Consider the following 24,672-nt stretch of genomic DNA (forward strand, 5'->3'; position numbering starts at 1 on the left):
TTATTTCTGATAGAATACATGCTCTTCTATCCTAGCTAAATAAAAAGATGAAATTCTACTTTATTTCCTACCAAAAATCTTAGACTTTATTTTCATGAAAAAATTAGAGTTGTTAAATCACTAAATATTGATGGGAATTAAAAATTACTTTGTCTATAATGCTGAGAGACACTTAAGTTCCAGTGCATTGAATCTAGTATTGGTTTAAGTTAAACAAGGCAATATTAACTAGTGAGTAGACAAATTAAGATTTTAGATTATTGTTTTCTCTTCTTGGTAGCCTCATAATGTAGAATATAAGTACAAAATTGTCATTTGTGCATTGGGATGGTGACCTGTATAAACTATCTTAGTGACTCCTGTGCCCTCTGGCTGGGTTGAGTTTGGCCATGGGGCAGCATTGGCAGGAGATTCTGAGGCAGGGAGGAGAGTATGGTAGGGGTATATATTCCTCCAGTCTTTCTCCGAGGGGTGTCTGTGGGCTGACTGTGTTCTTTGACCAAAGGTCACAGCAGCTATCTGAAGGCCCTCTCCAGTGAAACAAAGATGAAAGAGCCCTTTCTGTCTGTGGGTTCCAGTAATTAAAATTGCTCCCTCCTTAACACCTCGGAGTAGCAACACACATTGCTGTTATTAGCCAAGAGGTGCTGCACTGTATCTGGTGGTTTCCCTACTCCCTGCAAGCACCTTTGAAAATAATCCCTTTTTTAAACTCTACTCAGATTTCCCAATCTGAGTATGCTGTTTGTTTCCTGTTGGGATGCTGACTAAAATAGCTGCTTTATGTATTTTTAATCATTATCCTAATTGATATGCCAGATAAACCCTAATAATACTTATGCTAATTTGTTTTGGGCAATAACTGAGTGTTTGCAAAACTGCCCTTTGTTTTCCTTGCAGTTTGTGTCTTCTGGTGTGTTGTTAAGGGAAAAAAAACCCGTGTTAAATGATGTGTAAGAGGCTAGTAATGGCCGGGCGCGGTGGCTCACGCCTGTAATCCTAGCACTCTGGGAGGCCGAGGCGGGCGGATTGTTTGAGCTCAGGAGTTGGAAACCAGCCTGAGCAAGAGCGAGACCCTGTCTCTACTAAAAATAGAAAGAAATTAATCGGACAACTAAAAATATGTAGAAAAAATTAGCCGGGCATGGTGGCGCATGCCTGTAGTCCCAGCTACTCGGGAGGCTGAGGCAGGAGGATCGCTTGAGCCCAGGAGTCTGAGGTCGCTGTGAGCTAGGCTGACACCACGGCTCTCTACTCCAGGCAACACAGTGAGACTCTGTCTCAAAAAAAAAAAAAAACTAAATAGTTGAGTGTTAAAACTGAGGTAATTTATTGATCACATAGTCACAGGTAAAGAAACTGATTAAGTTTGTACACAGCATTTTCTTTATGAGCACAGAGAAGCCAGAACCTTTTTGTAATCAATCACATTGAACTAATAATGTAAACTCAGGTACATTGCTTCTTCGGTACAGAGTTTCACTTGCTTAATGTAAACTTGGGACATTGCTTCATCAATGGGGGCACAAACATTAATGTATTCATGGAGTTTATAGTGTAAGAACATAATATGTATGGTGCAGTCTAGAAGAGGAAATTACTTTCATATGTTATTATGAATGTTACAGAAGCTTCCATCCCACTCACATTTTCAGATTCTTTAGTGTTAAATTTTACCATAGGGAGCCATTCACTTGCAACATTTTTAGAGGGACGTTCAAGTTAAGGTAGGATAATTAATAAGGATGTCAAGGATTACAGGACAGTCTAATATAGTTGATATATTTAATATTTCCCCCATGAAAACATGACAGTTTCTAATGAAATCAAATTTTATTTTATAATTTAAACTCAAAAGATAAATATAAGTTATCCATTTAATAAAATTTGCCAAATAGCAACTAAGTTGTTAACTGTTTTATGGGAGAAAGCCAATCTTGGCCCTTCTGTTTTGGGAATGTGTTACATATTAGTTTTGGATCATGTTGAATATATTTTTCCCTTCTCCTTCTTTCAGATTCATCAGGATTCATTTTTGATTTGCAGTCTAATACTGTACTGGCTCAGGGAGGAGCTTTTGAGAACATGAAAGAGAAGGTAAGATTAGTCACTATGGATAGTAAACTTGAATGTCATAGGAAAATTTAGTTGCTGATATAGTCAGTGACTATCACAAACTCATTATGAAAGTGAAATTTTAAGAACGAAACAATGCCAGTATATGTCAGAGTGACCACTATAAAATTTAAGTGCAAACATGATTTTCTTTACATATCTCTGTATATATTCATTCTAAATTCTTTTGAAGACATTTAATATTAATTAATTAATATTTATATGGCTGAGTTTGCATCTCATTTGGCAACATTCTTTGGGGAACGATTGGAGTAAGATCCTCTTATTCACTTGAAGAGCAGTAAGTCCAGGAGACTTTAGAGCAAAAAGAGAAATAGATCTTCTGCGGAGCATTCCTTTGGAAGAAAACAAGGTATTTTTAGTAATATAACCCTTAATGAACTATAGAGAAAAATCTAAAAGCTTTATATGCTTTCTGCCTTTCTAAAAAAAGTATATTGTCATAGATATACAGTGGTTCAGCAGTATAAACACATTTTGAATTATCAGAATCTTACCTTTATCATGGAATCTGTAAGTTTTGCCTAAAGTCCATTTTTTAGGCATCAATGCTAAAGGTTTTGTTTTGTTTTGTTTTTAAGACCAGGTCTTGCTCTGTCAGCTGGCTAGAGTGCAGTAGCGTCATTATTAGAATATCTATTTTAGAGAGCAATTTGGCATTATCTAATGAAGTCGCAGATGCCCTACTATCCAGGAATTATACTAGTAGTTATATATAACAGACACATTCTCTCATTGTTCACAGAAGACTGAATTTTTTTTATTGTTTACAATGTTGTAAACATTGTTTTAGGCACTGAGGATTTAGCAGCCTAAGGATGTTCATTACAGCATTCTTCCTAATAGCCAAACACTGGAAACAAAGTGTCCATCAATAGAATCAATAAATTTGGTTTATCATACAATGGAAATCCTATGTGGAAGTTAAAATAAATGAATAAGAGATGTATTCATCAACATGGAAAAAAACCTAAAAAACAATGCTACCTAAGAAAAGCAAATTGAAGATAAACAAATATGATATAATAATATTTATGTTTTGTTTTTTGTTTTGAGACAGAGTCTTGCTCTGTTGCCTGGGCTAGAGTGCTGTGTCGTCAGCCTAGCTCATAGCAACCTCAAACTCCAGGGCTCAAGCAATCCTTCTGCCTCAGCCTCCCGAGTAGCTGGGACTACAGGCATGTGCCACCATGCCTGACTAGTTTTTTCTATATATTTTTAGTTGTCTAGCTAATTTTTTTCTATTTTTAGTAGAGACAGGGTCTCACTCTTGCTCAGGCTGGTCTTGAACTCCTGACCTTGAGTGATCCTCCTGCCTCGGCCTCCCAGAGTGCTAGAATTACAGGCATGAGCCACCACGCCCAGCCAATAATATTTATGTAATGTAAACTAATAATGTATATTACCTATAGATACATATACACATCATAAAAATGCAAAAACGTGTATTGAAATAATACCAAATTCAGGGTAGAAATCTCTGAGGAGAAAAGAAGGGAAATGGGATTTACTGGGGCATTCATGGGGCTTCACTCATTTTGTTTTAATAAACAGAGTGTGTCATGTGGTGGATGTCCATTATGTTTTATGTACCTGAAATGGTTTACAATAATTTAAATTATTTGTATAAATTATCTTTATAAAGTTTGTATACAATTAAATGACATAAAGTAAAAATGTTTTGGAAAATGCTATATAAAAATCTAAGTTGTTAATATTGGTGGTTCATTAAACTTTCTACCTTTCCTACAGTATGCTAAAAATGTGAGTGAATGTTGATGCTAAATTAGTACCTGAATAACTAAATTAAACTACCCTTTCTTGATATAAAACCTGGTATATACATTCTATTTCTAGAAATGTTCTGCTTTTCCAAGTTTTGAAATTAATTTTTTATATGCTGTTATCACCCATCTATTAATCATTCCCAGTGAGATGGTTGTAGGTATTCTCACTGACACTAAAGAGTGATAAATATTGTTAAAAATGAAATGTCACTCTTTCTGTTATTCTCTGTAATAGGCCTCGGCTGCCTAGTGACCTACGGATGTTAGAATTAAATGACCCTGTCATCTTTTCCAGATAAATGCAGTGCGTGCAATAGTTCCCAATAAAAGCAACAATGAAATCATCCTGGTTTTGCAGCACTTTGATAATTGTGTGGACAAAACAGTACAAGCATTCATGGAAGGTAATCCTAGCTCAGTTTTTTTTTAAGTTTGTATTTGTTCAAATAGAATTTGCTTCAGACTTTTATAACATTCAACAATCCAATTCTTCATAGATGATATAGCAGACCCCATGATAACATACCATACCATGACATTTTAAAAATGTAAGAGAACCTCTTTCAATACTATAAGCAATTCACTCATAAGCTATATGATATATGGAATAAGGGACAAGCTGAGAGAACACCATCATTTTACTCAAAATGTTCTCTAATGGTATTTAGAAAGAAATCGTGTGGCCAGTGGTATAAGGAAATTGATTGGATTTGGATTGAATAAGAATTTAAGAGACTTAATATCAAAGTAGTGATTCAGTGGCCCAGCAACAGATGGCAAATTCAAGGACTCAGCATTCTCTTCCAGATTCTGATATCATTCATTAGTTTGGCTCTGGCAAGTGACTCAAATGTGTGGGTTTGAATTTCCTTATTTGACATATAGAAGAATGGAGGGCTTAGTCAGGCCTTCAGATAGATCTATAGAGTTGAAGAATGTTTTACAAGCTTCTTTCCACATAACTCATTTGAGAAAAGCTTTACCATAAGCTACTGTATCATTGAATAGCAATACCAGATTGGGTCTCCCTGTTTCCATTTTCCTGAATATGCCAGTATAGGATAAACAGGTACAAATACTGTAAGGTTTTTCATTGTCTTCATTTATTTTCTTTATAATGTTAATGTTTGGGTCTAAGATAATTGTGCAGCTGTCTCCAAAACAATGTAGCCAATGTGATATGTAACCTGGAGGGGAGGTGATGGCCCATTTTGGCTAAAACCAGTCATCTTTGTAATTGGTCTAAGATGTATAGATAAAAGAATCTTCAGAAAGGCCAGACTATGTTAATTTCTTCTTGGAAGAACTTACTGAGGAAATTACATGGAGAAGAGGTATCTAAATAGGCAGATATTCCAAAAGGGAAGCAAGAATGGTTATCCCATTACATTACCTAAGACACTTGATCCTTAACTTTTCTCATTAGGAGCTTTGGAAATTCTGCAGCAATTACATAATGGGGGGACACTAATTCCTGCTTGTGTGTGGTAGGAGAGAAAATCTATGATTGGTTTCTCTTACAGGTAGTGCCAGTGAAGTACTCAAAGAATGGACAGTAACAGGCAAGAAAAAGGTAAAAATGAATTAAATTTAAAAGCATGATATTGATGTTTGTATTAGTTTTAAAAATTTAGGCTCTGAAAAAATATTTGAAAGCAAAGATTTATGTACACATCTTGAGTTTACCTGGGTTAAAAACGCATCTTCTTCTTTGACATGGAACCACAGCTGTGTCTCACTGAGTGCTACAAAGTCCCCTCCATGTGACTGAAGGCAGGAAACAGAATGACTTTGCCATGCCACGGTGCATTTGCTGAGGGGATATTGGACAGGAGTGGAAAAGAGAGCAAATCAAAGAAAGCAGAGCTCCTCCAGAGAAAGTGATCTAATTGAGTGGTTTTCAACCATATTCATATTAGATAAGTTATAATAAAACAGTTCAGTTTTTTAGGTCAGACAACTGGACTGTAGTCCCTGATATTAATTAGCTTTGACATAAAGCCTAAAGAGGGCCTTTGCTTTTCTCTATTAGGTGCCTTGCAGAGGGCTCTGGTATTCCAGTTTCAGGAGGTAGGAGGCACTTGGGCTGTGGATTCAGTCAGAACTGGATTTCTATCCTATTTCACTGTGTACTGCCTTTATGATCTGGAGTATTGTTTAACTTTTGTGTGCCTTAGTTTCTCATCTCTAAAACAGGAAATTAATACTAATAAATACGAGTACCTAATATAGTACCTAACATATTAGTTCTCATTCTGTTTTCCTTGTCCACTTAAAACCAAACCACGCCTGTAATCCTAGCACTCTGGGAGGCCGAGGCGGGTGGATCATTTGAGCTCAGGAGTTCGAGACCAACCTGAGCAAGAGCGAGACCCCATCTCTACTAAAAATAGAAAGAAATTAGCTGGACAGCTAAAAATAGATAGAAAAAATTAGCCAGGCATGGTCGCGTGTGCCTGTAGTCCCAGCTACTTGGGAGGCTGAGGCGGGAGGATCACTTCAGCCTAGGCGTTTGAGGTTGCTGTGAGCTAGGCTGACGCCACGGCACTCTAGCCCAGGCAACAAAGCAAGACTCTGTCTCAAAAAAAAAATACAAAAAAAAAATAAACCAAATGCTTTCCCCAAAGGATACTAGCTTGTCTCAAAATTCTTCCCACAGCTCTATATCTTAAATGTAGCCTCTTAAGGAAATGCTTGAAATATGGATTTACTCAAGTATCTCTATGAAATCTGTTTGGGGTATACTTTTTCTGTATTAGGTTAGTGCTTGAGTTCTGAAATGTTTTCTTGATAACTCTTGTATCACTTTATTAGGAGCTCTTTCAGGTCTTGACCAAACCAGGGTTGGCCTCAATGACCCTTCAAAATTTTTTCCAAGGGGTACCTAGTATTATACTACTAAAGATTCCCCTGAAGCTCTCCATGCCTACAGCTTTGAATATTTAACTTCTTTCCACTGCTTTCAACCTACATAGACAGCTGTGAGTGTTCTGGAAAACACCAGTTTCTTAATTTATTGGCCCAGGATTATAAGTTATTAATGATATAAGATATGCATGAAGCTGGAAAAGTATGTGTGTTAGAGATATGCACATTTCTTAAAATATGGAGGAAGAAAAATGGCTTTATTTTGGCACTCCCAAATGCCCTAATTCAGTCCAGTTAACTTTTGGGATTATTCCAATAGGATGTGACTATGAGTAGTTACTGGCATAGTTATTACATACATGGGACAATGATATGAAAACTTAGCCAGTTTACATAGGAGAAAGGATTTAAGAGAAAGTTGAGAGCTGTGTGGAGGAGAAAATCATATTTAGAATTCAGTAGTGCTCTTGCAGGAGAGGGCCACAGAAAGGACTTGGGGAAAAATTGATTGAGTTGTATCCTTCTAGCCTTAGGAATAAAATTAAGTATTGCCAGTGGAGCTGTGGGTTGACAAGACAAAAGATAAAGGACTTTTTTGTTTAATTTTATTGTTTACATAGATAATACATTCCTATGGCTCAAAATTCAAAGATACAAGAGTTACACTGAAACATCTTTATGCCATCCCTTTGCCCCAGCCATTTGGTTCCCCACACACAAGGCAAACATTGTATTATCAATTTCTTATGTATCTTCTAAGATATTTTATACACATATAAGTAAATAAGAATACATGTTCTCCTCTTTGCCTGCTTTTTTTCCATGTAGCATATCTTGGAGCTTATTCCATGTCTTAATATGTAAAGAGCTTTCTTATTGTTTTTTATGTATAGTTATCCTATTGTTTGGATGTACCATAACTTATTTAACCAGTCCCCTATTGATCAACATTTGGGTTGTTTCTGATCCTTTGCTTTTAATAACAATACTGCAATAAATAGCCTTTGTGTGTGTGTGTGTGTGTGTGTGTGTGTGTGTGTGTGTGTGTGTGTAATTTTGCACATGTGTTAGTCTTGCCTAGAATAGATTTCTAGAAGTAGAATTGCTGGGCAAAGGGTATATGCATGTGTAATTTTGATAAGTGTTGCTAGATTGCCATAGAGAGTACCACTTTACACTCCCACAGGTAATATATGAGAATGCCTGTTTCTCTATACCCTCAACCCTGTCAACCCTATAATGTTATCATACTTTTTGACCTTTGTTAGTCTAATGAATAAAAAATGATAATTTATACCTCTTATTAGACTGAGGTTACACTTCATTTTATATGTTTGTAGCTTCTAACATTGTTTTCTATGGATTGTTTTATTTTCTGTTAGAGCTCTGTATATGTCTAGCTCTTTGTTTGAATATAAGTTGCACATATTTTTTCATATTTTATAATTTATAATTTGATTTTGCTTAAGGTGGATTTTGCCATGAAGAAATGTTTTATATTTATGTGTTTCAGTATATCCAAAGTATAGGATTTTATATAGTAAAATTTTATTTTATGCAATAGTTCAACATATACAAAAATGTATTAAATGGAAGAACGTATGAGAAATTGGTAACATTGGTTACCTTTGGGTAGCTAGAGTTACCTATCTGGATTTTGGGGGTGGGGGTGGGGTCTTCTTTTTCTTTCCTTTTTTTCAAATCTTTAATACCCTTAGAACAAAAAGAAGAAGAGCAAACCAAAACCTGCAGCAGAAGCAAGTAACAGTATCCCTGATTCCAGTAAATCAGTTTCCATTCAAGAGGAACAGTCTATGCCTTCCTCAGAGAAAGGTGGTGTTAATGGTTACCATGTCAATGGTGCCATCAATGATACTGAGTCTGTGGACTCACTTGGTGAAGGTTTGGAGACACTTTCAATAGATGCCAGAGAACTGGAGGATCCTGAGTCTGCCACACCAGATATGCTGGATAGAACAGGTGAGTTTATTAACAGGTTTTTGAAAAGGTACATTCAGTTGAAAAAGACAGGAGCCTCCTGGTTGAGAATGTGATCAATAAATTAAATCTAGTTGGTCTTTTACTTTTTAGTTTTTGTTACCTTTTGGGTGAAAGAGCCACATTTATTATCAAAGGCCTAGAAAAATATAATTCTTCCATTTTCTCATATTTTAATTCTAGTCTAGATCAGTCTTGTAGAAATCTTCTAACTTAATAGCAGAGGAGTACCTTAAGAGACTACAAAAGGTGACTTTTAAGTTTTTTCTTTAAAAATCGTAGGTCGGGTACGGTGGCTCATGCTTGTAATCCCAGCACTTTGGGAGGCCCAGATAGGAGGATAACTTGAGGCCAGGAGTTCGAGGTAACAGTGAGCTATGATCATGCCACTGCTGTCCAGCCTGGATAACAGACTGAGACCCTGTCTCAAAAATAAATGAATAAATAAATAATATTAAGAATAAATAAATAATATTAAGAAATAATAAGAAGAAATTATGATGACATGATGATGTTGCTATTATTAGTCTAAGACCCAGTACAATGAAGAATATGTGATGGTAACTATAATCCCAGCTTTCACAAGAACTAGACTGTTGGTTTTTATAGTCTCACGTTTTCTTTCTGGTAAAGAGTTAAGATTAGTTTTAGTTGTAAATTCACATATTTTATATATTTCCTTGTTTGTTGACCATTTTGCTGAGGACTGGGAAGATGCTGGGAATATCTCTTTTTAAAAATTACTTATAGGCCGGGCGTGGTGGCTCACGCCTGTAATCCTAGCTCTCTGGGAGGCCGAGGCGGGCGAATTGTTTGAGCTCAGGAGTTCGAAACCAGCCTGAGCAAGAGCGAGACCCCGTCTCTACTAAAAAAAATAGAAAGAAATTAATTGAACAACTAAAAATATATAGAAAAAATTAGCCGGGCATGGTGGCGCATGCCTGTAATCCCAGCTACTCGGGAGGCTGAGGCAGGAGGATCGCTTGAGCCCAGGAGCGTGAGGTTGCTGTGAGCTAGGCTGACGCCATGGCACTCTAGCCGGGGCAACACAGTGAGACTCTGTCTCAAAAAAAAAAAAAAAATTACTTATGGCCCAGTGCAGTACCTCACGCCTGTAATCCTAGCACTCTGGGAGGCCGAGGTGGGAGGATCACTTGAGGTCAAGAGTTTGAGACCAGCCTGAGCAACAGGGAGATCCCTTTTCTACTAAAAATAGAAAAACTTAGCCGGGCATGGTGGTGTGCGCCTATAGTCCCAGCTACCTGGAAGGCTGAGGCAGGAGGATGGCTTGAGCCAGGAAACTGAGGTTGTTGTGAGCTAGGCTGACACCACAGCACTCTAGCCTGGGCGACAGAGCGAGACTCTGTCTCAGGAAAAAAAAAAACAAAAAAACTTATTTGTTAATCGAATTCCCCTTGCCCTGCTGCTTCTGGCTTTATAAATGTAATGCCAATGTAAGAATTATGCTGTGCTTTTTAGATGTTCTTTTACTGGTTAGTTCACACACACACACACACACACACACACACACACACACACACGTACACACACACACAGACTTAGAGAGAAACATTGCACCTGTATCGACCTCAGACAAACCAATGATAGTCAGTGGCTTCCATTTTTTTTTTCTGAGCTAGCTTTCCTCTCATTTCCTAACGCTTTGTCCTTTCAATTCCCTAAAGCTTTTTAAATTCTTCCTTTTTCTCAATATAACTTATGGAAGCTAACGGAAGTTGGTGATGCTGACTCTTTATTTCCTTGTGTCAGAGCTACAAAGCAGCTACCAAGCTACAGGGAAGCTACTAAGCTGTAGGGAATGAGCTCTCTATCAAAAGATGTGTTAACCATAGACTCCTCTTCTTCATCCACATGCCACTTAGGGCCAAGCCAGAAGCTACTGATAGCCACAACCAGCTGATTCTGATCTATGTTTTATTTTGTCAGTTGATTTTGTTCACAACCTTTTAAGAGGCATGTTTTTGCTTAAAACATTTTTACCTGTTTCTTTGTGTACTTAAGATTGCTTGATTGATTTATCCCTAAATTGTGCTCTAAAATACTGTCCTCTTTCTTGGACAGGATCCATGCTGGAGAATGGTGTCTCTGATTTTGGGTCCAAGTCTTGGACTATGCACTCTATTCAGAATTCTCAACAATCCAGGAATGCTGCCAAATCTCTCTCAAGACCTACCACAGCACCTCAGTTTTCAAATCTGGGGATGGATGATGTTCCCTTCTCCACCAATAAAAAGTTAGGTAAGTCAGGGACCCACCTGTGAGAGAGAATGAAAAATCTGTGTTTTTGGCTAAAGAGGACAAATTATCTCTTTGTTCTCATAGATGAAGTTTCAGAAGGGCATCTAGTAATACTTTTTCTGTTTTCCAGGCAGTGACTACCCAGCCCTTCCCCTACCTCTGTGTACTCTACTGGAGCCTGATAGTAGTTTAAATGCTGTACAGTCTTGTTACAATGACAGGGACCCTTTCTGTGAATTAAAATCAAATTCTGCTGCCAGGATGACTTATCTGCTAACATTAACCTGTTCTTTTATTTGCTTTACTGCAACATTTTTGTGCTATTTCCTTCATTTTTATCTCCTGGTTGACTCAACAAGTAAAAAGCTCTTCCATCTCTGAGATGACATTTTAAAGAAATATTTTCACTCCTCTTCACAACTTCATGCTCTTACTGATGTCTGGCAGACTCTAGCTTTAGATAAGATCATTTCCTCTTAAGTAAGTACTTAGCATTGACTGGTGGTAGGTCTTTGCTTTGCCTTTTTTTTTTATACTATAATAATCATTTAAATAAACAGCCAACAATTAAATAAACAGAGATAGTAGCCCCTCTGAGTTTCATACATCTAAGCATAGTGGTCCACTCCACTGAACAAATGAAACACAGAAATGTAAAGGACATTTGTAATTGGTCGCTCTTTATGGAATTATTTATTCTACATGAACTAAATTTTAATTAGTGAGGCTCTTTTTCATTTTTCTAGTAGCCCTTAGCTTGCTGCAGAACAGCAAGTCTGAGACTATCTGATCAAGCAAAAATAAAAGAGGGTATATAGGCACAAGGCTTGAAAGGTTTTAGGTAGGTTCTAAAAGACATCAAGTTGAGATGAGGAAGAATTTAAATAAAAAATTGAAACTGTGTATCTTGGCACAGTTTTAAACTTTTTAGATCCATGATTCTGACAGTCAGTTGTACATATAACTTTGGCATTGGTAAATATAGAAAGATTAATAAAATTCTTGGAAACCGGTTAAAATGTGCTGGGTAGGTATCTTTTTCTACAAAGCTGGCTTCCTCACATACAATGCTTCAAACTGCACTATACAGAGAGAGAACTTTTTAATTTTGCCATGTCCACGTGATAAATTGTATTCTATTTTTTATTTTTTGTAGAGACGAGGTCTTGCTATGTTGCCCAGGCTGGTCTTGAACTTCTGGCCTCAAGCGATCCTCCTGCCTCAGCCTCCCAAAGCACTGGGAGTACAGGCATGAGCCATGATGTCCAGCCTCTTTTTGAAGTCTTTTTTTTCTCTGTGTAGTTTCATTTTGGGTAGTTTCAAAAATTGCTGTCTTCAAATGTATTAATCCATTTTTAAACTGTTTCTAGTCTGCATTTAATTCCATCCAATGTATTTTTCGTCTCAGACATTGCTTTTTACGTCTCTAGAAGTTCAATTGGGGTCTTTTAAAATATCTTTCATGTCTTTCCTTAACATCTTATGTGCTTTCCTCTACCTTCTTGAACCTATGGTTTCTAATCATAATAGCTGTTTGATGACCTTAACTTCTTAATTCTATCATCTGTGCCACTTCTACATCTGTTTCTGTTGATTGATTTTTCTCTTCGGTGTAAGTTACATTTTTCTGCTTCTTTGTATGCCTGATAATTTTTTATTGGATGCCAGACGTGAATTTTACTTTGTTGATTGCTCGATATTTTTGAATTTCTTTAAATACCCTTGTGATTTTTGGGGGGGACTTGGTTCTGTGGAAACAGTTTGAAGCTTGCTTTTAAGCATCGTTAGATGGGACTAGAGCAGCCTTTATTTAGTCCAGGGTAATTTTGCCTCGTTACTGAGGCAGTATCTTTCCAAGTATTCTGCCTGGTACCACATGTATTGTGAGGTTTTCTCACTCTGGCTGGTGTGAACACAAACTATTCCTGGCCTGGGTAAGCTCTGGTGATTGTTCCGCCTGCTGCTTTTCCACCTGTTCTTTTTCCTGTCTTGGGGTAGTTTCTTCACACTCGTGCACTGATCAATACTCAGAATCCTCTCTCTGTAGATCTCTGTGTAGCTCTCTCCTCACCAGTACTCTCCCCTGAGAATTCTAGCCACCGTGGCCTCCCTGAATTCTCAACTCTGCCCCCTCAAATCGAAGAGACTACCAGGCTCAGTTAAGGATTTCTCCTCCCTGCACTGCAGCCTGGAAACTCTCTTGAGGGCAGTAAGTTGGGGCAATCATAGACCTCACTTCATTTGTTTCTGTTTTCTCAGGGGAAAAGTACTCCCTGCTCTCCATTGACTGACCGTTGTTGTGTATATTTTTGTCAGTATGTGCATGTGTTTAGTTGTTTAAGATAGGAGGATAAATCCAATTCTTGACCAGGATATTTATTTTTTCAAAAATCTATGAAAACATTGGGATTTTTGTTGGAGAAAGTGGTCATTTAGAAAACATCTTTAGTCCACATGACATTTGCCTTAGGTGTTCATATCCAACTTTCAAGTCACCTAGGTACCTTTTCTTTATTAATCCTTGGGTTTTTTTCCCCAAGGTTCCAATATTGAAAAATCTGTAAAAGACCTCCAGCGCTGTACAGTGTCTCTTGCGCGGTATCGAGTTGTAGTTAAAGAAGAGATGGATGCTTCCATTAAGAAAATGAAACAAGCTTTTGCTGAATTGCAGAGCTGGTAAGTTAAGTTGCATTTGATATCAGTAGCATAAAAATGATCATTTATAAAGATGGTCAGCCATTCACCAAGTTCTTTCATTCCCACCTCCTAACTATTCTACATAGTGGGAGAGACAATTCTATGGTGTAATTCGCTTTCTTTTTCATTCTACTTTCAGTCACAGTGTGGGAATGAGAACTCACAATGTTCTAGAAATGGGCCTGAGGTTAATATTGTTGAGAAAGGGACAAATAATTATAGAGTAGATCATACCGTCTTACTTTAGGGTCTGTCACCAGGAGCCTGTAACAAATGAGATGATGTTTTTGAACAAAATTATAAAGTGGAAAGGATCTGTCTTTGCTTTCCTGGGTTCTTCCATCCTTCTTAATGCACTCCATCCCAATGGTCTTTTCTGTGCCCTATTATTAATTATTGATTTGTTTTTAATTTCATGTTTTCAAACTGTGCTCTGTGGAATACTCATTTCTTAAAATATATTAGTATGTATTCTTTGGGGAAAACTGGGTTTAGTGGTTAAAGAGATGTGAAAATACTTTTTTTTTTATTTTACTTCTCAGTGCCTTTTCAATGCTAATGTGTCTTGTGAATTATAAGAGGAAGCTATACTGTATTTATCAAATATATTTGATGATAGAATCTTTTGGGGGGAAGAATGTATTTGTCTTAGTCCATTTTGCATTGCTGTGACAGGATACCTGAGGCTGGGTAATTTGTAATGAACAGAGATTTATTTCTTACAGTTCTGGAGACTGGGAAGTCCAAAGTCAAGGGGCCCCCATCTGGTGAGGGCCTTCTTAATGTGTCATCCCATGGCAGAAGGCAGAGGGGCAAGAGAGGGCAAGTGAGAGACAACCAGAGAGGGCCAAAATCACCTTTATAATGAACCTGCTCTCATGATAACAACATTAATCCATTCATGAGGGTCATGACTAATCACCTCTTAAAGGTCCTACCTTTCAACTCTATTGCATTGGGGATTAAGTTTCCAACACATGAACTTTGGGGAACACATTCAAACCATAGCAATATTCTGATGTTTCCTAGAACACTGAAGCTGTTTTAACTATTAAATGTGTGTTTCAAGTGTTAACTGAAATTTAAGCCGTAGCTCATTTCTGGGGGTATTTGCATTTTATAAGGGATTTTTTTGAAACTGGAAAAGACTTAAGGAACAAATTAATCAAAATGATTGGAAGATAAGGAGTTAGGTTGATGTTTTTGGATTAAGTTAGGTTGATGTTTTGGGATTTAGGACTGTTCACTCTACTTATTTATAATAACTGCCTAGATCTGAAATATGGGAGGAAGTATTCATGAATAGAGAAACTCTACATCACTCTTCCTCACAACCATCCATTGTTTTCTTGCTGCCTATCTGTGGACTGTTCCCTTATGTTATACCCAACTATGTCTCTATTCACAAACTTTGTGCCACAACAAACCAGAGATAGAGGGGGGAGTGTGGGTCCCCTCAGTCCTCCTGGTCTCTGGAATTGAAGGAGTGAATTAATGAAGATGGATTAACACCTCCAAAAAGTTAAATCATCATAACCAAAAAGTACTTTCAGGATAGAAGATTCATCTAGTAATCTATCCATGCCTGGTCTTGAACCCTGAGTTCACCTTTGAGGTTTTATAGCTAGAAACTTAATGCCATGTCTTCTGTTTTTCTTAACATACATTTTTGTTCCTGCCAGATTACTCATTGTCTCACAACTTAACATTCACATTTCCTCTTCCATATACTAGTTAATGCCACTTTCCCAGCCTGATATACTCTCCTGTACCTCTCTATTTATCTAAATCCAACCAATTCTCCAAAACTCCCCTTAAATTAAGCTCTAACTTTTCCTGAAAATTTTTCCAGGTAACTGATTTCTCCTTTTTCTGAACCTCTGGGAGGAAGAACCTTGCCCTTTGTACTACATTCTTGTCATATTGGATATTGTTGGCTCATTTGGAAAATAAAGAGCTAAGTATAGGCCATCACAACTTTGCCTTGATAAGCCTCTGGTCTCCTTGATTGTTTAGCTTACTGATTACTTAGCCACAGGATCTGATTCCATTCAGAACAAGCCTGAACCAGGAAACACAGTTCCGGGAGAGAGATTTGTGAGTTCCTGCTGCCTTGGAACCCAGCCAGGAGGAGCCTCCTTCAAATAAATGACAAGTGAAATGGTTTCCTGCCTGGGAACTGTGTATTTAGGATTGATTAGCAAGCGAAACAACCAGGTCAATTTAACTTGAGGAAAGAGATTACTTGCCCTTTCCTGCTGGTATAAAGCCTTTCTCTCTGGCTGATTGGGTTTATAAACTACCTTATTTCAATGTTCCTTGTAGTTGCTACTTCAAGACATTATTGGCAGGTGAGCTAACTCCATTTGGCACCAAACCAGAGCTTGGAGTTAATGTCACTTAGGAAGCCATTTTTGTGTTGGTTATAGTATAAAAGAAAAGCAAAGGGTTCTAACAGATTCGCAGCAGTAAGATTACATTACCCCTGAGAGGGCACTAGGGAAATTATACAGATAACTCTTTTCACTTTGATGCCAAATAAAAACTGACACACCTATAGGAAGGTAAAATCAGAAGCTTTCCAATATATAAAACTTAAAATTTGTTCTTATTGATGATTTAGTAATAATCATCCCTACATCCAAGTTTACTTTTGTTGTTAATTAATAATACTTCTCTGCTTTATATTGTTGGAGCAGTTTGTGACTTAAGTTTAAGCTATTAAGGAGGCAGGATATGGAATGGAACATGAAGTTAGAGTATATAAACTCCTTTGGAATGTTTTCATATAATGTGTAGATGAAAAATGCCGACAGGCTACATACTCAGCTTCTCTTAAATAAATAGGAAGATTTCAATTTTATGATAGTCAAACAGTATTTATTAAAAGGCGAAATGGGTAAGAGAAAGACTGTCAAGAAGTTTGAGGTTATACAGCACATAGGGTCATGTAAATCTGTGGTTAAAATTTAGAAATTTTTCCTGATTTCTCATTGATCTTAGAAAAGTTATATCCTTTTGTTTGAGCTTGTTTACTTCTGTTAAAATAAGCTATCAGTAGTTTTACCAAAAAGGCTTTAAGTCCTTAAATTTAAAGGCCTTATAGAGATGCTGAAATCTTAGGAATCATTTTATAAACCAGAGTATCTCTAAAAATATCTAAAAAGCATAGAAGTAAAGGAATGTGCTAATATAGTATTATCAAAAATGTACATAGCACTGTAGTTCTAAATTATTCTTCAATTTTTGAATGTTTAGTACATTGATATCTTATTTCTACTAGTACTTGACTCCATGGTTCTTGCTGGTCTTTGATTTAAAATTTAACTCCTTAACTATCTGTGAAAATAATTACAGATTGGCCAGTTGGGGTGGCTCATGCCTGTAATCCTAGCACTCTGGGAGGCTGAGGCAGGAGGATCGCTTGAGTTCAGGAGTTCGAGACCAGCCTGAGCAAGAGTGGGACCCTGTCTCTACTAAAAATAGTAAAAATTAGCTGGGTGTGATGGTGCATGCCTGTAGTCCCAGCTACTTTGGAGGCGGAGGCAAGAGGATGACTTGAGCCCCCAGGAGTTTGAGGTTGCTGCAATCTAGGCTGATACCACAGCACTCTAGCCTGGGCAACAGAGTGAGACTTTGTCTCAAAAAAAAAAAAAAGAAAATAATTATAGGTCGAGTATCCCTTAGCTGAAATAGCTGGGACCAAAAGTATTTCAGATTTTGTTGGATTTTGGAATATTAGTAAAAACCAGTTGAGCATCCCTAATCTGAAATGTTCCTATGAGCATTTCTTTTTAGCATCATCTTGGCTCTCAAAAATCTTCAGTTTAGAATATTTTGGATTTTGGGATTAGGGATGCTTAATCTATAATAATAACACATGAAGAATGCAATTTACTGAACATGTTCAGTTATATTATCTGATTTATTTATCCTGATTTCTTTCCCACAAAGTAGGTATTTTTAATTCTGTTTTACTGAAAAAGGATTTGTGTCTTAGGTTAAGTAGTTTATCTAACATGGCATCATAAATTGTAGACCTAATATTTAAATCTGAGTATTCTGACCCAGTAACCTATACTCTCCATCCCATATCTCATTGATGCTCACTTCTCTCACTAAAGCTTGGGAATGTTAGACACTGTTGGTACATGTCACATATACAGACAATCCCTAACTTACAGTGGTTTAACTTATGATTTTTTGACTTTATAATGGTGCAAAAATGATACACATTCAGTAGAAATCCTACTCTGAGTACTCATACAGCCATTCTGTTTTTCAATTTCAGTATGGTATTCAATAAATTATATTACATGAGATATCCAACATTTTATTATAAAATAGGTTTTGTGTTAGATGATTTTGCCCAAGTGTAGGCTGATGTAAGTGTTCTGAGCACGTTTGAGGTAGGCTAGGCTCTAAGTTATGATGTTCAATAGGTTAGATGTATTAAATGCATTTTCAACTTACGATATTTTCGATTTACTGTCAGTTTATTGGGATGTAACCACATCCTAAGTCAAGGAGCATCCGTATTATTTCCTCCTCAGCTTAAAGGCTATATATATAGCAAGGTTATAGGGAAACCCCAACGTAGGAGAATTTAGGGACTGTGGAACTTAGTCACCATGGAATAGGGTTAGAATGAAGAAGACCAGCATTTTGATTGAATCTATGAAAGTATTTTTAAGTTCAATAACATAAAACTACAAGAAAAGATACTCCATCTGAGTATTTAATGTTCTTTTGATTTTATAATTCAGAAGGTTCTAAATCATTATTCTTAAGTCACAACTTGAAGTGCCTCATGATTCTGATATTCTTCAGGTCAGATCTTAATAGTGGGAAAGGTATTAAGATTAATGGCAAGGTCACTGTGGCATGAGGTTAATTAGAAAAGATTTCTTGGAGGAAACAAATCATTCTCAAGCTGTGGGGAAAAGCATGGAATTTACTCTGGCAGAAGGGGTAGAGGTAGAACACCACATTTAGGAAACAGAAAAAGGCATAGAAGGGGCACGGGGGGACCATACATAGCCTAGCTGGCGCTACGAAGTGGTAGTTGAAAGTAGTGAGGGATGAAGTCAGAAACTGAGGTAGAATAAGAGCATTTGATAGAGGGGTCTGAATTTTGTTTTTTTCTTTTTTAAAGATTTCATTACTCCCTCTAATTTTTACTCTATTGCCCATAATTATAACAGTTTTTTAAAAAATAGAAATAGGCCTGGCGCGGTGGCTCACGCCTGTAATCCTAGCTCTCTGGGAGGCAGAGGCGGGCGGATTGTTTGAGCTCAGGAGTTCGAAACCAGCCTGAGCAAGAGCGAGACCCCGTCTCTACTAAAAATAGAAAGAAATTAATTGGACAACTAAAAATACATAGAAAAATTAGCCGGGCATGATGGCGCATGCCTGTAGTCCCAGCTACTCGGGAGGCTGAGGCAGTAGGATCGCTTGAGCCCAGGAATTTGAGGTTGCAGTGAGCTAGGCCGACGCCACGTCACTCACTCTAGCCCAGGCAAAAGAGTGAGACTCTGTCTCAAAAAAAAAATAAATAAATAAAAATAAAAGTCATATAATTCTACCACCCTAACATGTAATTTTTCTTTTCTTTTCTTTCTTTTTTATGCAAAGACAGGGTCTCATTCTTGCTCAGGCTGGTCTTGATCTCCTGGCCTCAAGCTCTTCTCCGGTTTGGCCTCCCAGAGTGCTAGGATTACAGGCATGAGCTACCAGTCCCGGCTCCTTTACTTAACTCCTCTTTAAGTGGACCTTTTGGTTCCACCACACCCAGCCAACATAATTTTTATTTTCTGTGTTCCCTTGTGTTCCTTATCTTTATTCATACATATTCTTAATAGTTATAATCATAGTGACAGTGTAAGTTTTAATGTGTTCTTTTTAAAACTTATCTTTGATTCATCTCTTTGTAACTGCTTACATTGTGTTATTATGTGTACATGTTTACTTAAGAATTTCTAGGCCAGGCATGATGGCTCATGCCTGTAATCCTAGCACTCCAGGAGGCTGAGACAGGAGGATCACTTGAGCCCAGGAGTTTTAGATCAACCTGAGCAAGAGCAAGACCCTGTCTCTACAAAAAATAGAAAAATTAATGTTATTTTTCTAATGCAACAACCGTAAATAAATGTTAATTAACAATTTTTGGTACCAGGAGATTACTAAAGGCAAGAGCTAGAATCAATAGCTGCATGGTAGATACCTGTATATTAATTAAAGGGCTTGCTTGAAATGATGGGCACAAAATATATCTTAGAGATGTGAAGAGTGATGCTGCAGGAACAGCTATTCTGAGCAACTAAATTATGCAAAAGCTTTAGAATAAGTTGAACAAATGTGACAATGGTAAAAAGTCCTGGCAAGAAAAGAAGGAAATGTAGAACATTTAGTTACCAGTCTTTTTCCGTAGTAACAGTGACCAGTCATCCCAAACCATCTTTCATGGTTAAAGAAAGGATATGGAAATTCTCAACACTGAAGAAGGCTCAGGCTTAATAAGACCTAGTGTCTTTCCAAACAGGGTCCCAGCAATATTTAGCTGAATTTCATTAGCAGTTTCTGAATCCAGTGTACCAGATGCTTATTATGGCATATTTCCATTCAGAAAGGCCTTGGGAGAAGCTTAGTACCCTGAGGCATTGGAGTCAACAAGGTAGCAGAAAGTCTGACAGACAGAATGAGCCTTTTATCACTCTCTGAGAGGACTCATTGCTTGCAGTTGTGGCATCTATTAATAAAAACTATTACCTCATACCACAGTTACTTTTGAGTCTCTTGGCCACAGATAGTTACTGTACATAGTGGGACCACTGTTTAGCTCAGGAACAGATGGAAAACTTTAGCTTAAGTTTCTTTGTTAGAAAGGTGTGTTATGGTAAATTGTTTTTAATTATTAAAAAAAATGCCTTATGCCTGACCTACTTTTCACTTTTGAACTCTTACCACCTTCTCTATTTTTTTTATGATGCACACATTTCTGTAATTTTTTATTATGAAGACTTACAAATATACAGAAAAGTTGAAAGGATAGTACAGTGATCAGTGTATTTGCTATGTGTTTATATTTTGGTGGAACCATCTGGAAGTTGCAGACATGATATGTCGCTCCTAGATACTTTAAGCATAAATGACTTGAAAGTAGGTAATTCTTCTATTCAGCTATGATGCCATTCATTATATGATGTACTTTTTCTTTGATGTATTTTTAATAAGAAAGTTATTATATTTTAACATTTATTTATTTTTGTATTTTAAAGACTTACAAAAATTTTAATGGAAAATTGCAAATGTTGATCAAACTTTTCTCTGAGAAAATAAACCAACAGCTCAGTTAACCGGTAGGTTCTTCTGTTTAATGCTGGGCTGATATCACAGGACATTTCAATAGATATTATCAATAGATGACAACATGACAAACAACAAACAAAAAGAAATAGAAATTCTATTTTTTCATAGGGTTTTTTGGCATGAAAATATATACTAATTTTTTTTACTGGAGGGGTTATATGGTTGTCCCTGCCCTGCCTTACAAATTTCTTGTGATCACCAGTGAGTAAATCAAGAAACAAAGTTGACTTAAATGGATGCTAGTCATTCTCAAAGGGGGAGAAATTGCTGTCACAATGTACTAGCTCATATTGCCACAAAAGATCTGATTGTGTTGATACAGAACTTTCTTTCCTTGCTAAAAGTATCATGTGACATTCTCGTTTTCATAATAAAGATTGTAAGCTGCAAAAAGCTTACTTGTTTGCTGAAGTCTTTTGATAAATATTTTACAAGCTTTGTCAGAGACAAAGAATTTGTCATCTGGTGGACACAGTGTCTGCATCTTAAGGTGATTTGGCAGCAGAAGAGAGGTAATGTCAAACTGTAGGCCTGGCAGCTCCTATCTCAGTTGTGCTTTTGTTTTGCCTTTTAGGTATTCCAAAGGCTGCTAGAGTTCTTGGAGCAATATTGCCAAGGTTTGGGAATGTTTTCTTAGCAAAGTATTGCTACTCCACAATAGTATCTTCTCTCCAGTCTGGTGCTTTTGGATTAATATGCCAACCAAATTTGTTGAGTTACAAGTCTATTTATTAACATGCATAATGACTATCAAACCTATGTTCTCTGGCACTTGCCCTATAAAGGATTTTGTTCTTTGAGGAAATGATTCTGCCTTATACATTTTTGTATGTCTCACAACATAGTCTCCATATTAACTACTTTGTGCCAACATAACTACATGTTGAGCTAAATTGAATGTGTGTGTATATGTGTGTGCACAAGTGTGATTGCTTTTACAAACAGAAACAAGAGTGGAACTTTTATTTGCCCTGTAGTTATATTCCCATTCAAAAGGAGAAATGAGAATGAACAAATTTGAAGACAGTTAGAACATTTCATGTTTCTACAGGTATTAAAATTTTAGATTTTTTCTTCTGCCACCACTAAACAAAACTGATATGGTAAGGAAAATTCTTCGCATCCAGAGGTTGAATACCCTAAGTGTACCTATTGTCATCTATACTTACACATTAAAGGTTGTGGGCTCTTTTATAAGGACACAGAAAGGCTTTATGTGTCTCCAAACCATATACATTTGCAATGGAAAAAATTCTAATTGCCTATTTAATGTTCTTTTTCTATAAAAGGCTTACCAGAAACCTTTAATTTCATCCTTTACTATTGAATGTTACTCAGAAACCAGCACCCTACCTTGTATGTCTATCTCTTGACTGCTCTACGTTCTACATACTAAAACTCCAGTGAACTTGGGGCAGCTGTGGTCAGCTGTTGAAGATATACAAGTGCTAATCATGGCTAAATTTACTATGCCCAAGCGGGGATATTGCTTGGTAAAAATTCATTAGAAGCAAACATGTCAGATTTTATAGACCAAAATATAAAAAGCATGTGAGTGGCCAGGTAAGGTGGCTCATGCCTGTAATCCTAGCACTCTGAGAGGCTAAGGCAGGAATACTGCTTGAGCTCAGGAATTTGAGACTAGCCTGAGCGAGACCGTCTCTACTAAAAATAGAAAAATTAGCTGGGCGTCTTTGCATGTGCCTCTAGTCCCAGCTAGTTGGGAGGCTGAGGCAGGAGGATCGCTTGAGCCCAAGAGTTTGAGGTTGCAGTAGCTATGATGATGCCACTGCACTCTAGCCAGGGCAACAGAGCGAGACTCTGTCTCAAAACAAAAAAAAGTATGTGAGTGCATATGTAGAAATAATTAATTTCTGCAAAGACTTTTCCTTTAGCACAACTTACTAAGAAATGTGTTTTGTGGCTTGCTACTGCCATCTACTGGTTATCAACTCTTAGACTGATAGTGATTGGTCAGCTGTAATAAATAGAAATAAAGGGGAATTGAGTCTGTTTATTTCATTGGAAATCCCTAAAATATTCTCCGTTGAGTAAGACATCAGAATTTTCATGTGGTCGATCCAGTATTATTTTGTAGTATGTAGTATGCTTTTAGTGAACAAACTGACTGTCCTGTGCTATTAATAACATGTTATTTCTGTGTCTGAGTTTCTGAGCAAACCTTTTTTTCCTTTGTCATTTCTTCCTAGTTTAATGGATCGGGAAGTGGCATTGCTTGCTGAAATGGACAAAGTGAAAGCTGAAGCAAGTAAGATGAGTGAACTTTAATTAAAGCTATTACCTATGTGAACAATAGGTACCTGCTTCCCAACCCTCACAAAAAAAGCTTAATATAAATGTCACAATAAGACTTTCTATATTCAGTTAAACCATCTTGAGCAGTTGTACTGCACTGGCATATGAATTTTTTTTAGGTGAAATAACTTTACATGAGCCTGCTTTAAAAATGTTTCCAAATTTTAATATTTTGAGTGTAGAGTTCAATGTGTAAGAGACTGCATCATGGTCTGACACCGGGGTTTTCTTTTATTTTGTTTTTTGCTCTGGTGATTAAACAGTTCCATTGGGATTTTTTTATACTTGGAAAAAAACCTTTAGCATAAACAGAGAAGACTTCGTCGTGTTGTCTACAATTGAGTATATACATTCCTGTCATTACCTATCTCAGAACTTACATTGTTTTCTCAGTTTGTAGAATAGTCTTCACTCAGTGTCTATCATCAATGGGTTAGGGAAAACTCAGAAAATTGAGGGTTCAGGATGCCATAACTAGGATTCCTTGAAACCTTACTAAAATAGATTCTGGAGAGAGAGAAGCTAACTTGGGTAATTTGTGGGATTTTGTATGGAAGAACCAGGTAACTGCTCTTTGGTTATTTCTGTTAAATGTTAGATTGAAGATATACAGCTACATGAAAAGTAGGGATTGCCAACTGCAATGTGTACAATAGCATTGATTTGGGGCATTTCATTGGCAGGTTCTACCTTCATGCATTGAATGCCAGATTTATAATTAGGAAGGTTGTTTCTTTTAACCCACCCTCAAGCTGGTAGGAATAGAAATGCTGGGCTGGGTCGAGATGATGACTCACAGTTAAATTATTTGTGTCTGTGGTCACGGGCTAGAGGAGGCAGCTTGGCTCTGGGCTGAGTACAGTTTTGGTCCATTTTAACTTGAAATGTTGAGAATGTGACAGAGATGCTCTCCACTGTTTTTCAGAGGTGAGATTTCATTTACATTGAGTAATCTATCTTAGAATTTCTAAATTTGACAGTTTCAGCCCATTCTTACATCTGTGTATTCTCTTTTTGAAGATGAAGGTTTAGATAAACTAAAATCAGTAAGAAGACTTAGTCCTTACTTCTGAGAAGAAGGTGCTTTTGAAAATACACCTTTCAGGCTGGACGCGGTGGCTCACGCCTGTAATCCTAACACTCTGGGAAGCTGAGGCGGGCGGATTGTTTGAGCTCAGGAGTTCGAGACCAGCCTGAGCAAGAGCGAGACCCCGTCTCTACTAAAAATAGAAAGAAATTAATC

General features: G+C 37.1%; 1 protein-coding gene across 1 annotated transcript in view; it reads left to right on the top strand.

The window, feature by feature from the left end:
* SPATS2 (spermatogenesis associated, serine-rich 2) overlaps positions 1–24,672 on the top strand; it is a 63,953-nt gene that overhangs the window by 30,647 nt on the left and 8,634 nt on the right. The window contains exons 2-8 of the mRNA XM_012653668.1: positions 2,018–2,097; positions 4,219–4,327; positions 5,447–5,496; positions 8,510–8,771; positions 10,872–11,048; positions 13,589–13,724; positions 23,324–23,382. Coding sequence (XP_012509122.1) covers positions 2,018–2,097; positions 4,219–4,327; positions 5,447–5,496; positions 8,510–8,771; positions 10,872–11,048; positions 13,589–13,724; positions 23,324–23,382 — 873 coding nt within the window. The remainder of the gene's footprint in view (positions 1–2,017; positions 2,098–4,218; positions 4,328–5,446; positions 5,497–8,509; positions 8,772–10,871; positions 11,049–13,588; positions 13,725–23,323; positions 23,383–24,672) is intronic.

This window comes from Propithecus coquereli, unplaced genomic scaffold (assembly GCF_000956105.1).
Source record: "Propithecus coquereli isolate 6110/MARCELLA unplaced genomic scaffold, Pcoq_1.0 Scaffold111, whole genome shotgun sequence".
Lineage (NCBI taxonomy): Eukaryota > Metazoa > Chordata > Mammalia > Primates > Indriidae > Propithecus > Propithecus coquereli.